The sequence below is a fragment of the Heteronotia binoei genome, chromosome 8 (assembly GCF_032191835.1).
Source record: "Heteronotia binoei isolate CCM8104 ecotype False Entrance Well chromosome 8, APGP_CSIRO_Hbin_v1, whole genome shotgun sequence".
Lineage (NCBI taxonomy): Eukaryota > Metazoa > Chordata > Lepidosauria > Squamata > Gekkonidae > Heteronotia > Heteronotia binoei.
In genome coordinates this window covers 99,473,235-99,500,316 of record NC_083230.1, presented here as the reverse complement: position 1 = coordinate 99,500,316, position 27,082 = coordinate 99,473,235, and the positions used below count along the sequence as shown (strand labels likewise).

General features: G+C 44.3%; 1 protein-coding gene across 1 annotated transcript; it reads right to left on the bottom strand.

The window, feature by feature from the left end:
• Positions 1 to 3,158: 3,158 nt before the first annotated feature.
• DHX58 (DExH-box helicase 58) lies at positions 3,159 to 25,181 on the bottom strand. The gene is made up of 12 exons (XM_060245700.1): positions 24,981 to 25,181; positions 24,671 to 24,872; positions 18,572 to 18,762; positions 17,868 to 17,984; positions 17,207 to 17,333; positions 15,025 to 15,216; positions 13,896 to 14,152; positions 10,794 to 10,943; positions 10,392 to 10,553; positions 8,889 to 9,079; positions 5,397 to 5,493; positions 3,159 to 3,685 (listed from the first exon to the last, which is right to left on the bottom strand). The coding sequence occupies exons 1-12, from the start codon at positions 25,158 to 25,160 to the stop codon at positions 3,497 to 3,499; spliced, it is 2,055 nt and encodes a 684-aa protein (XP_060101683.1). The 5' UTR covers positions 25,161 to 25,181; the 3' UTR covers positions 3,159 to 3,496.
• Positions 25,182 to 27,082: the final 1,901 nt, after the last annotated feature.

Here is a 27,082-nt window from a genome sequence, read left to right as displayed (position 1 = left end):
ATGAAGCTATATATCCAGACCAGAGCACATATTTCCCAACTGATTACTTCAAGTGACTGATCACTATGACAAATTTCATTTTAAGTACCCCTACTATTTAAACTGAAACTTGCCTCCACTGGGGGCAAAACAGGCTCAGCCTCCCAACCCCAAAAGAGAATGTTTCCATCAGTTTTTTAAAAAGAACCCAAAAGAGAACAAACACCGTAGAAAGAGGACATCTGGTATGGTAACCCTTTCTTACCTAGCTTGCATTTGAAAATAAAATGCAATTTCAAAGTCTTACTAAGATTTTGCAGAAAAGAAAGTTTGAGTCCAGTGACATCTTTAAGACCGACAAAGTTTTATTCCTGGTATAAGCTTTTGTGTGCAACATACTTTATCAGATACATGGAAGCTTATACCCTGAAACAAACTTTGTTGATTCATGGGTTACCCTTTTCGAAGCTAAAAACTGTAAATTAACTGGAACAGTGGGAAAATGGAACTTTGGATTACCTGTGAAGGTACCTTCTATTTGAGGTCTGGGTTCTCCCACAATCCCTAGAGGCAGGATGTTAGGTAATTTTCTTCCTGCCCATGAGGAAAAGAGTGCTTCCTTCAGTTCAGAGGCTTTCAAAGTTTGCTTCTGTAGCCCTTCGATGTCCAGGCATGATGACCCCTAAAAATCAGGGGTGGCCAAACTTGTTTAATGTAAAAGCCATGTAGAATAAATGTCAGATGTTTGAGAGTCAGAAGGAAGGAAGGCAAATAGATGGGGGATGGAGAAGTGGAAAGAAAGCAACTTTAACTTTAAATGCATTTTTCAAGCTGCTTACTGACTTGGAGAAGTGATTTAAAGAGAGAAATGCCAAGCCAGCCAACAGGGTGGTGGGGGCTTCAAGAGCCACATATGTGTGAAAGAGCAACATGTGGCTCTTGAGCTGCAGTTTGGCCACCCATGCTCTAAATCATCTAATGTGCTTGCCATTTCAGATGTAAATGACATTGCCCCAAAGGTTTAGTGGCAACTGGCCACTCTGAGAAGAAGCGGAGGTGGGAGGGCAACCAAGAAGGGTGGTGGTGGTTTTTCCCCTTCTCCAACAAAGGCAACTGAGAAGAAAAACACAAAGTAAGGTACACAAGGAAAGATGTCAAGAATGACAGCGTCAAGAGAGGATTGGATAAACATATGGAGCAGGGGTCCATCAGTGGCTATTAGCCACAAGGTATAGATGGAACTCTGTCTGGGGAAAGTGATGCTCCGTATTCTTGGTGCTTGGGCAACAGTGGGAGGGCTTCTAGTGTCCTGGCCCCACTGATGGACCTCCTGATGGCACCTGGTTTTTTTGCCACTGTGTGAAACAGTGTTGGACTGGATGGGCCATTGGCCTGACCCAACATGGCTTCTCTTATGTTCTTATGGGTAGTTGTGTTTGTCTGTCTGTAGCAGTAGAAAAGAGCAAAAATCCAGCAGCACCTTAAAAACTTAACATTTGTGGCAGTGGCAGGGTATGAGCTTTCATGAATCACAGCTAGAATGTGAGTCCATCTGGAGTGATTCTGGAAAGTGGAGTGATTTCAGATGCTGAATGACATTAGTAGGCATGTCTTGCCACAGCAAGCATATAGTCATCAATCTGTTAAGGTAGAGAAATAAAGACTGTTTCTTTAAGATGAAGGCTTATGGGCAATGCAGTTCCAGTATTCTTTACATCATATGCCCTAGTATGGCTTGCTCTATTAGTTAGAGCAGCTTTATTTCCTGGGAAATAGGATTGAAACCCACCCCCCCTTTAATTGTGAGTAGGATATGCATGAGAGAAATTGCTCTTCACTCCAAGTCTGAGGAATGGACTCTTGTCTTCGTGTAAGATGAACTGTGTTTTCAACAGCTGAAGGAATGTTTTCATCTCTGAACTTTTGTGCACTGGAATAAAATCAGTTTTATGAGGGTTCTGTTCTTGGACTAATGTGTTGGCCACATACTAGCAATATAGAATTTACCTGCTCTGGTCCTGAGCCAGAATAAGGCATGATTGGATGCAGGGCTTTTTTTGTAGCAGGAACTCCTTTGCCTATTAGGCCACACACCTCTGATGTAGCCAATCCTCCAAGAGTTTTCAGGTCTCTTAGTACAGGGCCTACTGTAAGCTCTTGGGGGATTGGATACATCAGGAGGGTGTGACCTAATAGGCAAAGGAGTTCCTGCTACAAAAAAAGCCCTGGGATTAGGTGTGATATGCAGAGGAGTAGTAGGTGGGGAGAAATCAGCACTGGTAATGAGATAAAAATAAGATGACCTAAAGAGGAACTCTGCAGCAGAAAAAACGCCAAAAGGCAACTGGTCCTCTTCCAAGATCTGCACATGCAAAGGAAGCAGGAAAAGAACTGAAGAAGGAGGTACTCCTTTCCTGGCCAGAAGCAGGAAGAAAATGCCCTTATACCCTGCCTCCAGGGATTGCGGGAGGAGTACCCAAACATCAGGATGTTTTCCTTTCCTCAAATGAGAATGGCATGTTTCCACATTTACACAAGACCCTTGAAGCAAACTCTCAAGCCTACTAAAAAGCATTTTTTTTAAATGTGCAGCAGAGGACAAGCAAGGAGGAATTCTTGCCAATCTGAACTCAGAGTATTTAGCCAGATGTGGTTTAAAACTGAAGCATGTGAGACTGCAGTTGCCCTTTCTGGCAACCTAATAAAGGATCAGAGGTTGGTTTTCCCATTGCCTTCCTTCTGCACAGCAACCCCAGTCTTCCTTGGCGGTCTCCCATCCAAGTACTAATGGTGGCCAACCCAGCTTAAGCTCCTAAACTCTGACAAGTCCAGGCTAAGTTGCAAGGGGGACACACTCAACTCCATGGCTGAGCAAGTGCTTCAACCTCTTGTTCTGAACACCCTAAATCAGAAATGTGGCCACTGCATCACATTTACACTCTGCTTAAAAGGATTTGTGGCGTCTTCCCTTTTAAAGTGCCCTGATTTGGTAGCCCAATATTGGAAGCTAAGCAGAGTTAGCCTTGGCTAGTATTGGATGGAAGACCTCCGGAGAATACCAGGGCGTCTCCACGCAGAGGCTGGCAATGGCAGACCACCTCCAAACGTTTCTTACCATGAAAACTTACAGGGTCACCATAAGTCAGCTGTGCCTTGGCAGCACTTTCCACCACCATCCTTTTAAACTGCACTTTTATTACTTGAGTATTTTTTCTTAGATAACACAGCCTTGTTTCCAAGGTGCTCCACAGTCTTCTCTTGTATCCATCCTCTGGCACTGGGGGTCGGGTCACTCTTACAAGAATTCAGAGGCTGACAGCAAATTTGATTCATACAAGACCAAGCCATGAATCCATGACAGAGGCAGGACTTGAACTCAGGTCTCCCCGATTCAAGGCTCAACTCACCATCCAGGCTGACTCCGCAGTACTTGTATAATGAGCTAGGAAGTCTTAAAACAACACCAGCTAATATAGACGACCGCTTTATCCAAAAGAGCAGTGCTTTCCTTTAAGCTTTAAGGGTCCGGACCATCCAGTTCAAATTTGGTTTCACAATACTGAGTATAGTCAAACTTCTCAATGGCAAAAGTAACTTTGCTCCACTGCTTATAGGTCCTTTTGCCATCTGGGCTTTCTATCACAAAGTTTTTAACAGCAAGCATAGGCAGGGTGACTGCTTTGTAGATCATTTCCATTCCCCAAACCTGTGTGGATAAAGCCAGTGAAGCTTAGATTATCAGAATTTGCCTTGATCTGAAAACAGGCATCACGTTTAGTCTGTCAACAGGGGATAAGTCAAGGGTTTATGGAAGTGGCAAAAAGTCAACCCTTCCATGATGGAACTCTCTCCCTGGTAAAGAGATAAATCTAACGGAACATCCATAAAGCACTGACCAATGGCAGAGATGGCAATAAAAGGGTTTTCAGAAGAATATGACCCAGGATTTTTAAGGGTTATTTCCTTGGTGATAACCCCAACACTTTCCCAATATTACTAACAATTCTCCTGCAGGGACTTGCATCAAGTGAAGGAGGAAGGGACAACACTTGATTTATCTGGCATACTTACAGGGCTGACACAAAGTGAAATGTGTTTAAGGAGCTTGACTGTGCTTAACTCTACTGGATTATAGCACAGGAATGCAGAACAAGTCTTTGTACAAACCTTGTACAAAGGCGTTTTTGAGTACACAGTTGGATATGGTTTAAAATATGGCAAATGGCACCCTCCTCCAGTGCTATCAGGACATTTTCAGCAATGCAATCTGAATGTCAGTGTTCTTGTTTCCTTCCTCTTCTGTGCAAGTTCCACCTTAGGGAGCCATAATGAGATGCAGTCGGGGTGGAATTCTTGCAGGAGCTCCTTTGCATACACCTCTGATGTAGCCAATCCTCCTGGAGCTTACAAGGCTCTTTTTTTGTAAGCTTCTGGGAGGATCGGCTACATCAGGGGTGTGTGGCCTAATATGCAAAGGAGCTCCTGCTAGAATTCCACAGTGATAAATGCATTCCTGGTTTTCCTGGCTATGAGAATGAACTTGTCCCAGTCACAATGTAAAGTGTGGTAGATGACTTCCTAAGGCCATTTATTAGGCGAGATCTCATGTGTGACAGAGTGTTGGACTGGATGGGCCATTGGCCTGACCCAACATGGCTTCTCTTATGTTCTTATGGGTAGTTGTGTTTGTCTGTCTGTAGCAGTAGAAAAGAGCAAAAATCATGAAGATAAGTCAGCTGGTTGTGAGGCTGACTCCCCTCTCCTTGACACCAATCTATTTGCCCCCACCATTCCCAATCGGTTCCTCCTTTCCTCCCAGTGATGTTTCTCTCATAAAGCAGGTGACATAGTAAAATATATCCACCTGCAGCACATCTCACAATAGTGTCAGCTTGGAGATTTCCTTTACCTCCTTCCAAAAAAGTATGGCATGATAAAATATGGGAGCAAACCATACTTTTACCAAAAAGGGACTTAACAAATTTATTTCAACATGGACACCATTGTTAAAATACATGACAGAACATAATCTTCTCCCAATCGTTCTTTTCATGTTTGGTTACATCTCTAACCTTATTCGCCCTGGAAAACTCACCTCTGAGTACTCGTTTTGCTTCCAAATCTTTGCTCTCATAGATGGATTAGTAAGCTTATATATAGATATAAATGTTTTCTCTCTGAGTTGCAATAATTTTTAAGGTGCTCTTTGTACTGTGTTTGGTACATAATTCAATTACCTTGCCCGATAGGTTACTGTGTTGGTTTTTTAATATTTTGCTTGTATGTATTCATTATTTTATCTCAATAAAATATTTTTGTTTATAAAAGCGAAAAGAAAAATATATCCACCTTTATCTTATCTACACAAGGACTTAATTATGCATTACATCCACTCCCTAAACGTTGGGGGTACTTACCTGCCCACACATATTGCAGCTAATGGAGCTGCCTGGCTTCCAGTCCTTGAAGTTGCGAGGAATCACCACATGGTCAGGAGACTTTTTGTAGTACAGTCTGTTTGAGGATGAATAACAAATGCTTATTTGACACAGGATTTGAAATTATAATGCCTTATTCCTGACACTCCGGTAAATCAAGATGAGCACGCAAATCCACTTTGACCCAAGATGTTCAGTTCAGATAAATCACCATTTCAATTGTTTGGTGGAAATCCAGGTTTGGAGTGGGTATGTATGTAATGTATACATGGTTCAGAGGAGTTAACTGTGTTAAGTCTGTTGCTGCAAAAATAGCAAAGATTCCAGTAGCTGCGTTTCTTGAAAGCTTATGCTAAAATAAAATTTGTTCGTCTTAAAGCTGCTAATGGACTCTTTGCTATCTGTGTATATGGAGAAAGGTCACAGGGTTCCAAGGTATTTTGGTACAGGGGCTTGGCTTGGACCAAACTGGCAGCAGAGATAATGCCAGTGGCCTTCTATGCTGCTAAGAAGTAGGATGGAGCTGATCCCTCATCGTGTACCAGCGCCTTCCATGATGCACTGCCATAAGCAGTTGCTTGGATAGCTCAGCTACATAGCCAGCCAAGCACAGCATCCTTTTCTTCTATTGAATCCTACACTGTAGACAAAGTACTTATGCAAACCCACTCCATCATACATCATATAGGGAGGGGTCTCCAAAACTTTTTGAGAAGTTTGACACAGGGCAATGGGCACAACCACATAATGGACACAAGGGAGGCAGAGCCAACCACACACAGAGGAAGCCCAAGTGCAGGATATAAGAGGTGCAATTTTTAAAAATACACTGGGAAAGAGGGGCCAAGGACTGCTGTAGTGGCAGCAGTCACTTAAATGTTCTTTTAATCTGCACAGCCAATCAGATCTCAAATGGGTAACAAATAGCCCTACTGTGCAGGCCTCTACCTGGCCTTTCTCAAAACTCTTGGTGGGTACCAGGAAAAGTGTTGACAGACCTCTGGGCACCACACTGGGACCCCTGATGTATTGCACTCTAAACATAGCCCCAGAGGGCAGATTTTTAACAGAAAATCTGCACAATGAGGCAAAGTACAGAAAGGGAACATATTTCTACAAACCTGGGGTTTTAAATGCTATAAACTTTTTAAAAATAGAGTGCTTTTTTCAAAGAACCCAGACCCAGAAACTTTTTGGGTTCTGGAAAAGAACTCCAGAAAAACTGGAGAAGAATTTCATCAAAATAAAAATGCTGACAGATCTATGATTATGTCAGGAATAATCACATTGTCTACTAGCTCCACAGACAAGGCATTTTTAAAGGAGCAACTAGTGGGATTGGGGGAGAAAGCAGAAGTGACGGGAGGTTTGGGGAGGAGGGCAAAATGGCGGGGTTGAGCAAGACAAGGAGATCAAATTTCCCCTTCTCTGATTGTCCTGATGGAACCCCTGTTGTGTGTGTAGCCACCTTTGGTCATCATCCAGTTGGCTCTTGCAGATTCCTGGCACCTGGATGGCTTGGTTAGCTGTCACTAGGCGAAGAGCCTTTTCAGTTGTGGCCCCTACCCTGTGGAATGTGCTCTTGAATGACACTTGTGACCTGCCACATTTATTTAATTTCTGCAGGACATGCAAAGCTGAATTGTTTGGGTTGCTTGGGCTATTTTAATAGTGTTATGTAATAGTCACATCTTTTAATATAATAATGTTAATATTTTATATTTATTATTTGTTTTATGTTGTTTTTACCTTATTGGTTTTAATGTTGTAAGTCACTATACAATCTGATTTGGCTACTAAAGATCTATGCATGGTAACAGCCAATATCATTTGGCTTTTTGAGAGGGCGGAGCTAGAAGGCCTTTAAAGAGACTGTGATCTCTTTAAATGCCTTCTGAGTTCACTTGCCAAGTCATGCCACCAAGACCCTTTGGGTAAGTGGTGACTAAAAAAAAAATCTAATAAATAAATACTTTTCAGTTCAGGACTGATTTAGGTAGTTAACTGTTGGAATATGGTGAGGGGCACCAGCTTGGTTCCCTCTAGGGTTCCCATCCTCCAGGTCCTGGCACCAACAGGGGGGAAGCCTCACCTCCAAGCCTGACCACTGGCGGCCACCCCTCTTCCTCCCCACCTGCAAGATTTAAAGGGCCCTTCAGCTGTTTGGTGGGAACCTGGAGGGCCCTTTAAATCTTGCAGGAGGGGAGATAGAGGGGCAGGTGCCACTCTGCCTGTCATCATCAAAGAAGGAAGTTTGCATTGCAGGTACATGCCGCTGTCCCCTTTCCCCCAAAACATGTAAAGGTACCTTTTAAATGGTTTGGGAAAGAAGTGAGGGGCGGGGGCAGCAGGCACCTGCAATCCAAGCCCTGAAATCATGACTTGGAGTGCAATTGCACACACACATCCTACTTCATCCCTACAACATTTAAAAGATACTTTTAAATGCTTTGGGGAAGAAAGGGACGGCAGCATGCACCTGCAATCCAAGCCACAAAATCGTGGCTTGGAATGCAAATATGCAAGCCTCCCACTTCTCCACAAAGCATTTAAAGGTGTCATTTAAACGCTTTGGGGGAGCAGCATTCACCTGTAAAATGTATCCTCCCCCACTTCTTCCCAAAAGCATTTAAAGGATACTTCTGGATGCTTTGGGGAAGAAGGGGAGGTGCACATGTTTGTACTCCCAGGACCTGATTTCACTGCTTAGATTGCAGGCACATGACACACCATTTCCTTCTTCCCCAAAGCATCCAGAAGTATCCTTTAAATGCTTTGGGAAAGAGAGGGGCAGTGCATGCCTGCAATCCAAACCAAGAAATCGCAGCTTGGAGTGCAAACATGATCCCCGCCCCCCCCCCCAGCTCCCCAACATGATGATGTCCCCGCCTCCTCCCAAAGTCCCCTACTGGGGACTCAGAGGGACCTGGCAACCCTAGTTCCATCTTTAAAAAGTTGATCAAGTTCAATGAGGGTAGTTCTGCCAAATGGCTCTTAGCCACTACAATTAGATCAAACTTCTGCAAACAGCAGTTTTGTACTCTTGAAATCAGATGATGAGAGAAATGAAGTAGAAAAGCCATTTTGATCTCATGAACTTCCCAGAGACAACAGGCTACCCACGCATTGCTGGACTTAATGAACTTTCAATTTATCCAGAAGACAGTTCTTAATGCTCTTACATATTGTTAAAATGTCTCAGGATTCAAAATGCACTGAGACCAAGTGAGCTGATGGGGAGAAGGAGCCAAAGCAAGTCCCTTTCCTACTGCTTTTTGCTGTACATTGTGTACACTGGGAAGCCAAAAACTGTTGAGTGCAGAAATCTCAGCCAGAAGGAGGCTCCAAAAGGCCACCAGGACACACTTCATGGTGATTGTAGGATCTCCCCCTTTGCCTCTTCACAGGCCAGGGGAAAGCAAATGGAAAGTGCAAAAGCATCATGGTTCTGCTCTTTTCACCCTGCCTCACCTGAAGTTGGGGTTGATGTTTATATGGTGAGATTTCTCTACCATGCGCAGGTCAGAGCCATGGCAGACGGCCTCATTGCAGTTGATGCAGTAGAGTCGCACAAGCTCTGGATCATGCAGCTGGCGTCGCTTCTCACGTTCAATGTCTCTCATCTTGCTGCCAAGCACAGCGTCACGCTGAAGCTTTGCAATCTGTTGGAAGGAAGAAGTTGTGGTGGAAAGTGGCACCAAAGGGATGCCAACTTATGGTCACCCTGTAGGGTTTTTAAGGCAAGTGATGAACAGAGGTGCTTTGCCATTGCCTGCCTCTGCATAGCAACCCTGGGCTTCGTTGGTGGTCTCCTATCCATATACTAACCATATACTAACTCCGCTTTGCTTCTAAGATCAGGCTAGCCTGCCTGGGCCATCTCTCTTAAAGTATTTAAAAGCCGAGAACGAATCGTCTGGAAGAAAAACTTTCTCCAGTAGAACACGGCACTTGAGCCCGAAAGATTCTACAAACCCGAATGATGTTACCAGCTGTGAAAACCTGAAATCTTTGATTTAAAAGGCTGTCACTTAAAAGAGGGCAGGGAGCTGTTCCTGCTGGCAACAGAAGACTCGCAATAATCAGTTTCGGTCATGGGTGGAAAGATACTGGTTGGATATTAGCAGGGCTAGCCCTGCCACTAAGCAAATTAGGTGTTGGCCTAGGGCTCAGGCCTTCTGGGGGCACCAAATTGGACCCCCCCACATGACTCAGTGAGGCAGCTGCCCAGTGGCCGCCTTTCTGTGTTCCCCCTGCGCCTCTTGGGAGTCTCCCGAGAGGCACCGGTGGCAGGGGCTTTCTCCCTGCTTTTGCAAAAGTAGAGAGAGGGCCACACCCCCCTCCATTCTATCCTATGGGCCCATGGTTTAAACCCCCTTCTCTAACCTTGTGCTGCAGTGGCAGCCTGATCCAGCTGTTCTATCCTGGTCTTTTACTGTTTTTACCGTTGACTTTTTATGATGTAACCCACCCTGAGCCTGTTCTATGGGCAGGGCGGGCTAAAAATCGAATAAAATAAATAAATAAAATAAAATATAAATAAATAAATAAATGTTATTTCAGAATTCAGGTCAGGAAGTCACTTGTTTGAATGGTGTCTCATAATTTTTTTTAAAAAAAAACCCAAAACAAATCATGTCTGCAGAAAGTTAACATTTCATGGCGAAGCTGCCTAGCTTAAACTCCCACTGATTAAAAGCCCCTGTTCATCTTCCTAGCTTCAACTTAATTCCTGACTGAAGAGAATATTCAAAATTCTAATTCTCCCCTACATACTGGAAAATGGCACAATCCAGCAACAACCGTACCATGTGCACAGCTTAGCTCTACATCTATACCAGTTGCATTTCCCCCTCTGTCATCAGTGCCCTTTCCAATATGGTTGGCTATATCCACTCAGTAGTGACCTTTGCCACTTTTCTGTGACTTTTCTATCACCTTCCAAAATGTTTCTTTTCCAGGAGATCCTCTTACCGTCTGACTATATTCCCATGGAGGCATCTGTTGCACCCACTTAATAGCGTTCTCCATCAGGACTTCCAGGGTCTCGTTGAGCTGTTCACGGGCCACCTCCTTGCTGTTGGCCTTGGCCAAGATCGAACAGATGCTGTTGGGGGCACGGGCACGACCCCTGGCCTAAAGAGATGCCAACAGGATAATCTGGGTCTATCTCTTGACCTGCCAGCCCATCTTCCCTGGTCCCAAGGCACATCCACCCTGTTTACTCAATAATTTTCTGCCTTCCCCTTGGTGACCCAGAATTTCAGTGGTATTTCCTCTCATGGCCTATGGATTGCTACTTACTTTCTGTAACAGCAAGCAAAGTGCCATCCAGAGAAGTCAGCCCCACCCCCCAAGAGGGCAGAGCTGACTCACCTGCATCATGGCGATCTCGTTGGTCATCAGCCCATAGCGGACCACGATATTGCACTCAGGGATGTCCAGCCCCTCCTCGGCTACACTGGTGGAGAAGAGCAGATTGAGTGGCCCCTTGCGGAATTTCTGGATGACATCTTGCTGCGCATGCTGAAAGAAACAATCATGATGAGGGCAGGATGTAAAAGCTTGTTCAGATCTTGGAATGAAAGTATCTCCCCCTCCCTTATCCCCAAAGAAATAGATAAGTCCTTCAGTGTTTTTGAACCAAAAGTCGACGCTGTGACCCAAAAGAGAAGGGTCTTTAAGGTGGGCTATTCCTCATGGAATTCTCTCCCCAGGGAGGCCTGCAAAATCAAATTCTGTTGAGACTTTCAGAAGGCAAAAGCCTGTTTTAACTGAGAGCCTTTAGATTGCCTTTCATGAAGATTGCAGCACCAAGTCATTGGAGGGAACTGGGTTGTTCTTTTTTATCTAATTGTGTTACTTTAAGGTTTACTTCTCAGTTTTAGTTATTTTACCTTGAGGATCTCTCCCCATAGTGGGGGAAAAGGCAGGATACAAATACGAAAATAAACGAATACTGAACAGACCAACTTTCACCCTCTTGTGATAAGATCAACTGAGAATGTCCTCTTGAAATCTGTGTCAGGTTTGAGCAACAAAGACATGGAAAATGAATGAAAACAAACATTCCTAGAGAGTTGGGAGAGAAAGCTGGGTTGTAGCATAATGGTGAGTTTTTCTCCACCCTGTGTTCACTCATGCAGCAGAGAACTTTGAATTAGTTATCCTATTTATAATACCAGTTTTAATGGGCTACATTTCCTAACCACTTGACCACATGAAGCTACCTCATATTGAATCAGATCACTGTTCCATCAGAGTCCGTATTGCCAGAGGTAGAGGCCCTCCAGGATCATGTAGAGCAGGCGTGGCCAAAATTGCTTAATGTAAGAGCCACATAGAATAAACATCAGATGTTTGAGAGGCATAAGACATGAACATCAAGGTTTGAGAGAAGGGTGGAAGGAAGGCAAATAGATGGGGTAGGAAGGAGGGAGAGCTGGAAAGAAAGCAACTTTAACTTTAAATGCATTCTCCAAGCTGCTGGTTGGCTTGGAGAAGTGATTTAAAGAAACAAATTCTCCCTCAGCCTGCCCCTTGCCCAGCCCTCTCCCTCTTTAGAGGGAGCTGGCTGGGCAGCAACCGCCTGCATCCTTCTTCCTTTGAGCGAAGGAAGGACATGGGTGACTGCTGCCCAGCCAGCTCCCTCTGAAGTGGGGGAGAGGGCTGGGCAAGGGGCAGGCTGAGGGAGAATGCTCAGCCTGCACCTTGCCCAACCCTCTGCCCCACTTCAGTACCAGAAGTGGCACGAGCGGGGAAATAAGTAAGTGAGAACGCTGAGCCCGCCCCTTGCCCAGCCCTCTCCCCCACTTCAGTACCGGAAGCGGCACGAGCAGGGATGGGGAGGAAAGTGGTGGGGACGGGGAAAGGTCGGTGCAAGCAGGAACAGGGAGGGGGCACCCACCCCGTGGCGAGGTGGCGCCCTAGGAGGCCGCTGACCTCACCTACTCCCACATGCTGGCCCTGCAGGGTGGACAAGGAAGTTCAAATAACTCTTGAGCAAGTTGAGCAAAGCAATCTCTGCACTGCTAACCCAAGCTGTCTCCAAGTCATCCCTCCTGCAGGGCCAGACCTTCATGAGCCACTTGGCTCAACTTGCTTTTGGATGCCAGTGGCCCGCTGGGAATTTTTCCAGGTCAGTCCACTCATGTTCACACCACTGACTGTTACTTTTCATATGCCTGATATGCCAGTGACTCTGAGCTCTATATTTCGTTGTCCACATTTGTCTTGTGTGGCTGCAGGTCTCAAGCCAGTACTTTGGCTGCTGTGGTTAAATGGCTGAAAGCAAATAAACTGAAATGAACCTTGAGAAGAAGAAGGGGATGCTGGTCAAGATTAAGTTCCTTGAGGAGAGTGTGTTGCCCACATCTAATGGGGTTCAGCTGACTCTCAAAGAGTCGGGGGCGGGGAGTTATACTGGTTGCACCATTATTGCTGGAAAAGGTTAATCTACTGGCAAAAAATAAAATGTTTTCTTCTATCTTCACTTAGCCTGAAGCACAGCTTGATCCACATGATCTGACCAATCCCATGGTAATGTCCCAGCTAGACTACAGAAATGCACTTCACTTGGGTCTGCCATTGAATATTACTCAGAAACTCCAGGTGGTAATGTATACTGTGGTTTGATTACTCGTGTGAGTTTGGTGGTATATGCATACTGCACCTATTCTGTTGTCACTGTTGTCACTACATTACTAATTAGTTTCCAGGTACAATTCAAGGTACTGGTTATCATCTAGAAAGCCTTCATGGTCTAGATCCTGCACAATGATATTGTAATCTGCCTCATTCAGATAGAAGAAGAAGAAGAAGAAGAAGAAGAAGAAGATATTGGATTTATATCCCGCCCTCCACTCCGAAGAGTCTCAGAGCGGCTCACAATCTCCTTTACCTTCCTCCCCCACAACAGACACCCTGTGAGGTGGGTGGGGCTGGAGAGGGCTCTCACAGCAGCTGCCCTTTCAAGGACAACCTCTGCCAGAGCTATGGCTGACCCAAGGCCATGCTAGCAGGTGCAAGTGGAGGAGTGGGGAATCAAACCCGGTTCTCCCAGATAAGAGTCCGCACACTTAACCACTACACCAAACTGGCTCTCCACATAGGCTTTGCCAATGCAATCTGAAAAGGTTGACTTCCTATCCCATATATTCATTAAAACTTTTACTGCAATTTATGGATTGCCCGTATTTTAACTAAATTTCCTTCTACTGTAACAAAAGATAATATCTGGTGGTGAATAGAGGCCCAAGAACCACGTTGGCAGTGGCCAATATTTTCCCACCATATTTCATTTCTCCAAGCTGCTTAAAGAAGTGAAAGCTCCTCATTAGCTGCTCAAGATCATTGTATAAAAGGAGCTGGAAAGAAAGGAAAGGCAAGGAAACCAATAAATGAAACAAAATAATGCCCACGAATGCAGCCCATTCTCTCAGGCCCTCCGTCCAACAGGAACACAATCCTAGGCCTTACCTGGGTCATGTGTTTGGTCTGGTTGCTGAACCCAGCCCCAGTTAGGACAGCAGCCATGATGCCCTGTCGTTGCAGATCCACATTATCATTCACCCACTGGAGTAGGGAGTGAGCACCCTGGCGTGTTCGGACAAACACAATGCCCCGCGAGTCTCTGTCTGCTTGGAACTGGTCCTGGAGGACTTGCTGCAGTTTCTCAAGTTTGGGATTTTCATAGCGTGTATTGTTAGCTAGGGCCAAGAGGTCCTCCTTGTTCCCTGAAAGACAAGATGTAGCAGGGAACTATGACAGGAGGAGATGCTACAGCCCCTTTCTTGCATCTCTCCCCACCTCCAGTGCCTTGGGATCTTTGGGAGCAAGCACAAGTGCATGGAGAGTGTCTGACTTTCCATGCATTCACACACAACTCTAAAGATAGGACAATCAATTAATCTGTTCACAACAAACCCAAATGCTCCCAGTGCTGGTTTGTGCATGTGTTTTTATCACTTGATGACTACAACATCAAGCGGTAATATGTATGTACAAATGCTACAGATAGACCTTGCGCAGTTTCAGATACATCAGTAGAAGTAACTCAGATAACTGATTGTAATCAAGCACAGAGAAATGGAGTGATACAGAGTAGCTTCTCATTTGTTTCTGGGCACAATTCACAGTGTTTGTTCTTATCTTCAAAGCCCTTTACCAGGGCCAGCTCTCCCACTAGGCAAACTAGATGGTTGCCTAGGGTGCCAGCAGGGTGGGGGTGCAGAATTCAGCCTTCCACCCTAGGCAAAAGCCTAGTTTGCCCACTCCTCAGCCTCCTCCTCCCTCCCTCCCTTCCCCACCCCAGGTATATTTCAATGCCTGGAAGGGCAGTTGAGTGCCACTCTCGGGCTATCAAAAGGCTGTTGGTGAATGCCTTGAAAGGAGTCTGCGGATGCTGTGGTACCCATGGGCACTGCGTTGGGAGACTTCTGGTATAGAGTATACCAGGCAGTATGAAAGCTATCTCTTGAACCACTCCATTCATGCACCAACCATTGCTGGAGACTTCCTCTCTCTTGCCCACATTTTCACCCTTGGTATCAACCAAAAGGCTAAGGAACGACACTCTTGCCACCATTCTCAACACAGTCCCACTCACGGTCAAAGATCTGCATCAAGTAGCGCTCAGTGACATCCTCTAGCTCCTTCATAGCTCTCTCCACCTGGTAAAACTCAACCAGAGTTTGGAAGGCATCGATCATACGCACAGTGTCATTGATCAGCAGGGCATCATTGTATTTACGCAGGTGCAAGGCACATACTCTGGTCTTTCGGCAGAATCCTTCTGCTCCTGGCAACATGGCAGAAAAGAGGGATCATCATCACTGCTATCACCCAGATTATCGTTTTTCTGTTGATTCTTTCATCCCTGAAGGGCCCTTTCTTGTATATTGCCTTCCTGGGACAAAATGTGCAAACATAAGCAGAAGATGCCTACCAGTGTTCCCTCTAAGCTGAGTTAGTGTGATCTAGCTCACAGTTTTTTAGCTTCAGCTCACACATATTTGTCTTGGCTCAGGAAAAATGGCCCCAGAGCAAACTAATTTATGCAATGGCCCACAACTTTAATGCCAGTTATTTTTGCTCACAAGACTCCACAGCTTAGAGGGAGTACTGGTGCCTACTGATGGCTTGGAAATGTGATCTGGTGCAGACAGTATGGTTATTGGGTAAAAATAAACATCTTTTAAACTGGCTTTCACCCAGCATGGGTCAGGAGCTAGTTCTCCTGGGAAATACAATGGGAATGCAACCTCAAACCAACAACTAATGGAAAAGCTGTCAGGGCAGGTGCATTTGGGGTTGGGGCTGTGGCTCAATCATATCTGCTTTGCATGTCTGAGATCCCAAGTTAAACCTCATCATCTCCGAAAAAGGATCAAATAGTAGGTGATATGAGAGACCCCTACTTGAGTCCCTGGAAAGTTTCTGTAAAGAAGCCCAGATACCCCAGTGTTCTCTGTTTCACCATAAGATAGATTAATGTGTTCAAGAGGATGCCTTAACAGCTTTTTTTGACCATGTGCCATGCTATGTTCTCCTTGTAATATTTTTGTCCAGGTCTTTTTTTGTAGCGGGAACTCCTTTGCATATTAAGCTACACCCTCCTGGTGTAGCCAATTCTCCAAGAGCTTACAGGGTTCTTCTTACAGGGCCTACTATAAGTTCTTGGAGGATTGGTTACCTCAGGAGTGTGAGGCCTAATCTGCAAAGAAGTTCCTGCTACAAAAAAGCCCTGATGTTGCCTCTAAATGGAAGGAAAATTGAGGGTCCAAGTAACACTTGCCCAGGAATGGCATTTCAGTTGCTCATCCCTACAGTAAGACCACCTAATAATATGCCGGACATAGCTCCCAAAATGCTTAGCTCTTTTTTTTGACTGTGCATCTGAATTTCTAATATTTGGAGGTTTTTTTTATTCTTACCAGGAGGTAAGTTGCAGCAAGTAGGGGTTTTTTTTAACACCAATTCATTATCACGCTATAAATATCACACTATAAATATTGCTAAATGATTCTTAGTCAACAATCAGAAGATGAGAAAAATGTGAAAGCGATCCCTTGACCTAGAGGTTACAGGAACAGTGGTTTTTTCCTGTACAGTGCTTCTCTATACTATAAAAACGGATGAGTCATTAAAATCCATCTATGAAAAAATCCTCTTATTTGATTATAACAAAAGGCATTAGCAGTGAGTTTGTCTCCTGGTTTTTTTTAGAACAGCAGTACTGTGTAAGTTCATAAATAAATCAAATTGGACCTCGTTACTGTCAATGCGAAAACCCCTCAAATCTCCGCCCAGTATATCCTAGCTCAGTTCACATGATCAAATTCTAGACTACCAAATTCTGAGTGGTGTGAGACTAAATGTTCTCCTAGATATCAGGTTTTTTGCATGCCCTGGATAATATTCCTACAGTTTCCCCTTCAAGAGAACAAGACATTTGATCTTAAGAGCTGCTCTTCCTTGATCCTCCTTGCTTACCCAGTGACTGCTGAGCTTCACAACAAGGTGCAGCACTGTCCTTTAAACAGATATTCTGGTGTGTAGAGTATACTTTATAATAGTAAAAATCCAAGAATCAGAAGCTGAAGATATCTATAGATAAGACAGTCTTATGCTGTGGGGCTGGGATATTGACATTGGGGCATTAAACTTGTCCTTGGGAATGCTTCCTTTCCCAATGTTCATTTATTTTAACAATACACTCATAGTAGACACGTAACTAAACATAAGCCCCTTGATATCAATGTCCTGCAATGTCTTCATTGCATTCTTACCTTCTTTCTGAAGCTCCACAATATGTTGCTCATATATCTGAGTGCCAAAATCTGTAGACAAGTCAGGCTTATTCAGGTAAGTATGGATCTGGGACATTATCTCCTTGATCTTTCTACCAAAGGGATCCTGGGAAGGAGAAATCAGGGCAAGGCCTTTTCTAAAATGTCACATGGGCTTTGCTTAGAGCTCCACAGGCACCTTCCCATCATGATGCCTCCACTCCTCTAATCTGGCTACACAATGATCCTTAAAATGGTGTCCATGGGAGTCAGGGAACCCACCAATGTGCTCCCTAGTGCCCACTTGTTCCTCCTCCTAATCAAAGAGCCTTTCCTCCACTTGACTGGAGTAGGTAGTACTTCAGAAGACCCCAGGAACCATCAGCTTTGTGTCTGCAGGGAGCACCTATTTGGAAACAGCTGCCTCCATTGTTGAAGGATGCTTGGCTTAAAACTTCCCAAGAGGGTGTAGAACCTCCCAGCATGTTGTGATTGGACACAGTTCTCAGAGAGGCCATTTTGTGATTGGTCCCACCCCCATCTGCCATTTTGCTATGGCTCCTCCTACCTGTCCTCAAGATTCCAAACACGCCCACAGGCTCAAGCAGGTCAGGGACCCCTATTATAGTATGTTCACTATGCAGTTTTAGGAAACACTTACCAGGGGCCGTTCTTCAGTCACATCATACCGCTTCTTAGGTTGTGGGACATGAGTGTTAAGGTAGAACTTGTATTTATCAGAGGACATGATTTTTTCAGCGTCCAGGTTGGCACAGATCTGGAAAGGGTAATGCCAATTGCATGAGCATTTGAGATACAGGTCACAGCTAATATTAGCATCTCCATACTGTAAGAAGAAGTTCCCTAAAAAGGGAGGATAGTGTAAAGAGGAATACACAAACATGCTATGGCACTTCCAGATATGTCTGGAAATGCTTCTCCCTGACATCTTATTTTCTATATGCACTGAATGCACCAGTCCATCACAGAATTTCCCTACCTGCATTCTAAAAGTCCTCAGCTTAGATCCAGAGTTACATTTCCACAGCCAGAGAGTTTTCTCCCATTAAGTGCAATTTCTTGGCCTGCCTTCTCATGGCGGCCCCAAATGCCCCCTGAAATACTGTTCTTGGGGAGAGGGGACTCCAAAACAGAATTTCTGGGGATATTTGGGGGTACCAGAAGAGGGGCAGGGGGAAAGCAGCACTCCTTGGTCAGAAATCCTTGCAGCTGCATAAAAACATCTAGTCTGGATCAGCCCATCTGCTGTTTGTGTGAAAAAGACCCAAATAGGCAATCTCCAGAGATATGTGCAAAAAGGAGGTATCTCCAATACATGGGCCAAATATCTTCCATCCGCCTCACCTGTAGGATATGGTCTTGAGCTCCCTTCATGGTGTAGGCCCCTCCCGTGCCCAGCGAGGCAGTGAGCCCCACAATTTGTGGCAAGTTCTGCTGGCCTTTTATCTTGCGCTCCAGGTAGTCCTCCATAATCTTGTTGTACGTGCTTTCCTTGTGGGTATGGTGGCACTCGTCAATCACCAGCAAGGAGAAATCTGCAAGGTAATGATGTAAAGTACAGACCCACACGTGCAACTGGGGAGCTTGTCTGTGCTCCATCAAATAGCTGCCTCCAATAATTTTGACCTTCTTATCAGGATGCTTTGCTACTGAGCCATGGCCCCTCCCCTGAAGGATTGTAGTACAGGAGAGGGTCTGAGGTTCAGTGGTAGAGCATCTTCTTTGTCTGTGGAAGGCTCCCAGATTCAATCCTTGGCACTTCTAGTTCAAAGGATCTGGTTGTAAATGATGTGAATGAACTTCGTCCTGAGACCCTGGAGAGCCACTACCATTCAGAGCACCCAGCAGTAACATTGATAGACCAATGGTATGTATGACTTAATTACTTATTGTATGGCAGTATGTGTGTGGTATAGTCATTAGTGTATGGAGTATGTTTAGTATAGCCAGAAGATCCTAAGATTTGTCTGGTAGCCACAAGTTCTAGTTCTTTTAGTGTTATACACCACTAGGTGGTGGGCTAGACTTTTTTTTAAAGCCAAGAGACATTTCAGAGTGGTTTGCCATTGCCTGCCTCTGCATCATGACCCTGGCATTCCTTGGAGGTCCCTTCCAAATACCAGCCATAGCTGACCCTGCTTAGCTTCCGAGATCTGGTGATATCAGGCTAGCCTGGGTTATCCAGGTCAGTAGATGACTTAATATAAGGACATTTGAGAGGGAAGGTTCAATGGACATGGTATGGCCTGATCTTGCCAGAACTCAGACGCTAAGCAGGGTCAGTACTTGGCTGGGAAATCACTAAGGGACAAGCTGTTGAGGAAGGCAATGGAAAACCTTCTGCTCAGTCTCTTGCTTTGAAAAGCCTATGGGGATACCATGAGAAGAAGAGATTGGATCTATACTACGCCCTTCGCAAGCCAAAGGAGTCTCAGATCAGCTTACAATCGCCTTTCCCTTCCCCTCCCCACAACAAACACCCCGGGGCTGAGAGAGGTGGGGCTGAAAGAGCTCTCCCATAACTGCTCTTGAACAGAACAGCTCTGAGAAAACTTGTTGCTGACCCAAGGTCAAACAGCAGGTATAAGTGGAGGAGTGGGGAATCAAACCCAGTTCTCCCAGATAAGAGTCCACACACTTAACCACTACACCAGACTGGCAGCTGTGACTTGATAGCACTTTACACACATATAACTCAGCTTGGGAGGGAAGGTGGCATAGTCTCAGACCACTAGGGAAGACCCTGCAGAGGAAGGCAATGGCAAACCACCTTTGCTTCTCATCTACCTTGAAAGCCCCTTGCTGGGGTCATGGTTAAGTCAGCTGCAACTTGAAAGCACTTTGCCCCTACACCCAAGGAAGCTTAGTGGAGTCATCTATGTGTTTAGCCAGTCTCTAAACACTGGAGGACAGCCAGTGTGGTGCAGTGGTTAGAGTGTTGAACTAGTATCTGGGAGACACAGGTTCAAATCCCCACTCTGCCATGGCTGAGTGGCATCACTATCCAATGTATTTCTCTTTTAGCTGTACTCACATACTCAAATAGGGATCTTGGCTGTTTATCTCATTACGTATACTAAACCCATCTTCTGCTATATTTTAGTGTATTTTTCTTCTAATGGCAAACTATATGCATGTTACATGTTGAAAGGTAAATTAGTTAGATGGGAAAAACATCTGAAGAAGTAATGTCCTCTTTTTGACCCAGGCTTATATAATAGTGATTGACAGACATTCTCACATTTTGACATATTATTGTTTTATTGCTTTCTCGTGCTCATGCTACCCAGGTCAAAGGATTGCTCAATTGGCTAATTTTACTATTCTGTCATTGGATTTTAAATTTGTACCATTTTGCATTCTAAACCACTGCCTACCAGCTATATATAGCCCTGTTCACTGTACCTGATTTCTCATCTGATGAAGTGCACTTGGAGCACACGAAAGCTTACGTTTTGAATAAAACTCTGTTGGTCTTAAAGATGCACTTGACTCCTGCTTTGTTCTACTGCTTTGGACCAGCACGGCTGCCCACTTGGATCTATCTGCCATGGCTGCTTGCTGGGTGATCTCAGGCCAGTCACAAACACTCTCAGCCTAACCTGCCTCACAGGGATGTTGCAAGGACCAAATGGAGGAAGAGCAGACATACTTTGCAGGATTTTTGTGAGGATAAAATGGAGAAGGAGAGAATGTTGTAAACCACTCTGGGTTCTCATTGGGCAGAAAAGGGGGATATAAATGAACTATCTAAATAAATCAAATTGACACTGACAACCCTGTATCAGTTTCACATCATCTTGCCTTCTCCTTCCCGAAGGCAGAAGCAATCGTTGGTCAGGTAGGAACTAGTGTGTAGGGAGAAATGACTTTCCCCCTTGCTGCACCACCAACAGCAGCAGTGATAGCAGAGGTACTTTTTACAGGGCAAGGAATGGCCAAATGAGTTTTCCTCAGCAGCAGAAGGGGCTCTGTTGAAAAACAGAGGGCTGGGTAAAGTTTTTCAAGCACACTTAATCCTTTCTGATGAAGATGAGCTTTTGTGTAGGAACCACCTCCTAAGAATAAAAAATCCAGCAGGTTCAGACCAATGGTCCATCTAGTCCAGCATCCTGTCTCACACAACATCCAACCAGTTCTTTTGGATGGCCAACAACAGGACAGAGAAGCCAAGACCTTCCCTTGATGTTGTCTCCTGGCTCTGGGATTCAGAGGATGACAGCCTCTGAATGTGGAAGTTCCCCTCAGTCACCATGGCTATAGCCACTGTGAAGACTTATGCTCTGTGACCCTAATTAAAGCTGTCTATTCCTGTAGCCATCACTACACCCTCTGGCTGCAAATTCCACATTTTAATCACTCTCTTGTGCAACTAGTGATGACACAGGGTAGTAGTACTTGAGAGAGAGGGTAGAACTTGAGAGAGAGAGAGAGAGAGAGAATAGCAAAAGGAGGAGTGGGAGAAGCCCACCTTTACAGTATTTACTCAAATGCAAGACTAGATTTCTCCCCCCGCCACAGGTATGCCATTGATGAGAAAGTTAGCAATGTTTATATTTCAGGTAAATGCTAAGAAATCCATAAGATCAAAGCCTATGGCATTTTCTGCTTCTAAAAATCACTCTAAGTGTGTAGCTTGAAGCAAGGAGCAAGCAGCAGAGCAAGATAATTTCAGTCTAAGTACCCGGTGAGAGAAAAGGGGATGTAGGACTGAACTGTGTGAAGGCCAAGCAAATAGGTCTCAGGGAAAGTGAATGCTTCCGGAACTGTTTTGAGGAACTAGGAAAACTCCAGACCACAGGACCAAAAGAAATAGAAAACACTTACAAGGAGAAACTAGATGTTTTAAGTGTATACCCACTGGACAGTCATATTCCAGGGAAACAAAACCTATATCATACCAGACATCTGTATATGTGCACAGCAATAAATTTCTTTTTCTTGATAATGATGCAATTGGCACCTGTGCATAACTGAAGTTAGTGCATAATAAGTGAATGAAGTAACAACAGCTTTAGACTTCATGGCTTTCTGGTTACCTGAAGTCTCCATTTATTGCAATATAAGTTCTGCCTGCTTTTGGAACCTCAACTGGCTGTGTTCATTGGCATATCAGACAACAAGCCCATTTGGGCAACACCATCAGAAAAAGTTAAAGGGGGAGAGCTTCTTAAATTGACATATGAGTTACACTATGTCCAATAGATCCAAATAGGCAGCCATGTTGGTCTGAAGTAGCAGAACAAAATAGGAGTCAATTGCACCTTTAAGACCAACTTAGTTTTATTCAGAACGTAAGCTTTCGCGTGCATGCACACTTCTTCAGACAAGGAATGAGGTACAGTAAGCAGAGCCACATATAGCTGGCAGGGTTTGGAATGCCAAGTGGTACAAAGTTAAAAACGAATAGCAGAATAGTAAAGTTAACAAATTCAGTAAACCTTTGATCTGGGTTCAGTTAGCATAGGAAACCATAAAACAGTAACATGTCAGAATGTGAGAATGCCTGTTAATTATTCTATTGCTAATAAACCTGGGTCAAAAAGAAGGCATTTCTTTCCCAGAAGATTTTCCTGTCCAACTAATTTACCTTTTAACATGTAACATAAATATATACATCATTCTAGTTTGCCATTAGGAAAAAATACATTAAAATATAGAAGAAGATGGGTTTAATATATGTAATGAGATAAACAGCCAATATCCCTTGTTTGAGTACGTCAATACAAAAGCAGTATTCTGATACACTATCCTAAAAGAGAAATACATTGGAATACTGTGGATATATCGCCCTACTTGGTGAAAGTGGGTTTAGCATATGTAATGAGATTAAAAACAAAACAACATTTCTGTTCAGTCCTGGGGAGGTGTTTGTTCCAAATATCATAATAGTTTGTAATTCAGCAATTCCCCTCTCTTTCAAAAATACTGGGGGGCAAACCTTTCCTTGCACACAGACAGCCCCCCAATCTCAAACAACTCCTCACCCACAACAATACAACATCTCATCTGAGCATGGACACTGGTACCAGAGCTTGCAGTAAACCCAAGTGCCAACTTTGCTGCCACATACACCCAGACAACACAATCACTGGACCTAACAGCATTAACTACACTCAGGCTCATTCACTTGCTCATCAGCATTATATATGCCATTAAATGCCAACAATGCCCTTCAGTTCTCTACATAGGGCAAACAAGACAAACCCTCTGCCAAAGGATAAATGGACACAAATCTGACATCAGGAATTACAGAACTGAGAAACCTGTGGGGGAACACTTTAACCTTCCAAAGCATTCAATGGGTGTCCTCAAAGTAGCTGTTTTACTGCAAAGGAACTTCAAGAACAGAATGGAGAGAGAAATTACTGAATTACAAATTATTATGAAACTTGGAACAAACACCTCCCCACGACTGAACAGGGATATTGGTTTTTTATCTCATTAGAGAAGTGTGCACCCACTCTCAGAATTTCAAGAATAGAATGGAGAGGGGAATTGCTGAATTACAAACTATTATGAAATTTGGAACAAACACCTCCCCAGGACTGAACAGAGATTTTTTTTTTAATCTCATTACATATGCTAAACGCACTTTCACCAAGTAGGGCGCTATATCCACAGTATTCCAATGTATTTCTCTTTTAGGATGGTGTATCAGAATAATGACATACTCAAACAAGGGATATTGGCTGTTTATCTCATTACATATATTAAACCCATCTTCTACTGTATTTTAATGTATTTTTTCCTAATGGCAAACTAGAATGATGTATATATTTATGTTACATGTTAAAAGGTAAATTAGTTGGACAGGAAAATCTTCTGGGAAAGAAATGCCTTCTTTTTGACCCAGGTTTATTAGCAATAGAATAATTAATAGGCATTCTCACATTCTGACATGTTATTGTTTTATGGCTTCCCATGCTAATTGAATCCAGATCAAAGGTTTTCTGAATTTGTTAACTTTACTATTCTGCTATTGGTTTTTAACTTTGTACCACTTGGCATTCCAAACCCCTCCAGCTATATGTGGCTCTGCTTACTGTACCTCATTCCTTGTCTGAAGAAGTGTGCATGCACACGAAAGCTTACGTTCTGAATAAAACTAAGTTGGTCTTAAAGGTACAGTTGACTCCTATTTTGTTCTACTATGTCCAATACTAGAAAAAGGGGGGGTTGTGTATAACATTTTCAGGGAAGGTTGTCCTACATTCAGGGCTGTCTTCCTTTTGATAAAACATGGTATTTGTAGCAAAATACCTTATGCATGACAACGCAAGAGCTAGGATACCATCCCCCTCATCAACAATCTCCTGAAACACAAAGGACTGCGGAGGCAGAAGTTTTACCATCACAAAATCTCTCCCAGTGGCTGAGCCGAAGAAGTTCACATGCACAGATGCACACATACGCTCCTCTCCCCCCAAAGGAGCCACTCACCCGTCAGCTTCACGTGCATTTCCTCCTCTTCACTCTGGAGGGCATTTTGTAAGATTTGGGCTGTACAGATGATCAAATCACTGCGCTTCAGCTCTTCTGCGAAGAACAGCTTCAAGGTGCTGTCCCCACTGATGGCAGTAACCTGGAAGCGATTCTGCAGGAAGCTGAACTCATTCTTCAGGTGTTGATCTACAAGAGGCACCTGACAGGGCACAGGAGGATGGAGAAATGAGACCCCACAGAAGAGAAGGCACTGAAGCTTTGTCTCCTGGGAAGGCTTCTTGTCACCCCACCACAATCCCTTCCTTACCGTATTGACCAACACAGCAACCTTGCTCTCATCTAGGCTCTCCAAATGCCTCTTACAGATACACGCAGCTGCCCTGGTCTTCCCAGCTCCTGTTGGCAGCCAAATAATTATATTCTTGCCCTCGAGGGCAGGCTCAATGACCTCCCACTGATAATCTCGTAGGTCCATCCTGCCCAGCATTCCAAGGGTCCACTGATCCACAGGAAAGCCTGAAAGGAACCAAGAGATGTCAGCACTGCACCCTCATGCGGAACCCCATTGGGGATGTAGGATCAGCATGAGGATAACAAGGTACTGTTGACTTGAAGGATGATGCTGCACACAGATGAAGAAGGGGCAGCCCAAAAACCTAAGGAAGGGCAGGATCATTCCTAAACTGTGAATGCTCAAAGTGCAAAGAGACATCTTCTCTGGACAGTTCCCTGCTTTAATTCTGGACTTCACATTACTTCTCAATTGATGTCATTTGCAAAGGAAACACTTATATTTACCTATTTGTTCACCAACTCACTCTGTGTCATCGGCTTGGAGTCCCATGTGAAAGGTGGACAATAAACAATGCAAATAAAAAATAATATATATATTTATAATTCAGAGGTCCTGAGGTGGAAGACCCAGGCTAGCCAGATCTTTTCAGCTGTATTTGGGTGGGAAACCACCAAGGAAGTCCAAGGTTGCTACTCAGAGAGAGGCAGTTGGAAACCACCCCAATTCGTGTCTTGCCTTGAAAACCCCACAGGGTTATAGGGTTGCCAGCTTCCAAGAAGGACCACAGTACAAAAAAGGGGGGAGATTCACAGGAAAAGGCTGCAACACTACAAAAAAAATATGTACCGTGAACGTAAAATGAACACACAATTCTATCACAATATGAATCTATTCTCAAAAAAGTGTATAAATATGTTGCAAATTACAATAATATCTTACAATGAAACATATATATTACATAATGCACCACACTGAAATACATAATCAAATGTCCAGTACGCTCCCTATATTAGATCCTATATAATTTTATGATTTTTTTAAATCTTTGCCTTGCAGTCAATGCTGAAGCTAATTTAATTTAATCTGATAGTACATACAGACCAGAGATGAACTTTCAAGTATCTAAAGCGCTAGTGCTTGTGCAAAAATCTTCATGTAGACAGTAAGTGAAGACCCCTTGTAGTCACCTCCATCTCCTCTTCCAGGGGAAGCCTGGAGATCTCCAAGTACTACAACAGATGTCCAAACAACCAAGATCAGGTCCCCTGGAGAAAATGGCTGCTCTGGAGGGTAGACTCTGTAGCATTACACCCTGAGTGCTCTCCCCTCCGCAAACCCAGCCTTCCTGGTGGCCTATCTACCCCTCAGATCTCCACGAATTTCCCCAGTCTGGAGTTGGCAAGCCTACAAGTTGGCTGTGATTTGTTGGCAGTTTCCACCACATAGTACACTGTCAGTCTAGAGATGCTAGATCTGATTCCTCTCCTGATGCTAAATCGACATGTGGGGGACACCACCACCCACAGAGAGTGCACTGAGAGTCTTGGTAATACTAAGTTAGTATTATGGATCCAGAGGAGTTAGCCGTGTTAGTCTGTTGCTGCAAAATAGCAAAGACGAACCAATTTTATTGTAGCATAAGCTTTTGAGATGCATCTGACGAAGAGAGCTGTGTTTCTCGAAAGCTTATGCTACAATAAAATTGGTTCGTCTTAAAGGTGCAACTGGACTCTTAACTACTTAGCATTATGGGTAAGGGAACTAAGTTAAACAGATCACACAGACATACCAGGCAGCCTGAGACCTCATAACATGAGTGGCTTGCAGGCTGGCAAATCCCTGGGCACGCCCAGTGAGTATTCTGTACCTCATCTGCTTAGGCGACCCTCGGACCCTACCCCCTAACCGCCCTCCCCCCCCCGCCGGTTCAGTACCTGTTTCTCTTCAGACTCAGCACCTCTTTTCCAGGCAAAGGCGCAACTGCTCCTCTCGCACCCAGCTCGGGGACGATCCGAGTCCCTTGAGAGAGTTTTAGTTTCCTTTTCGCCAGAAAACAAAACCTAAAAGTGGCTGCACATGGGAGGAGCCCTAGCCAAGGGGGATTTCGACAGCCA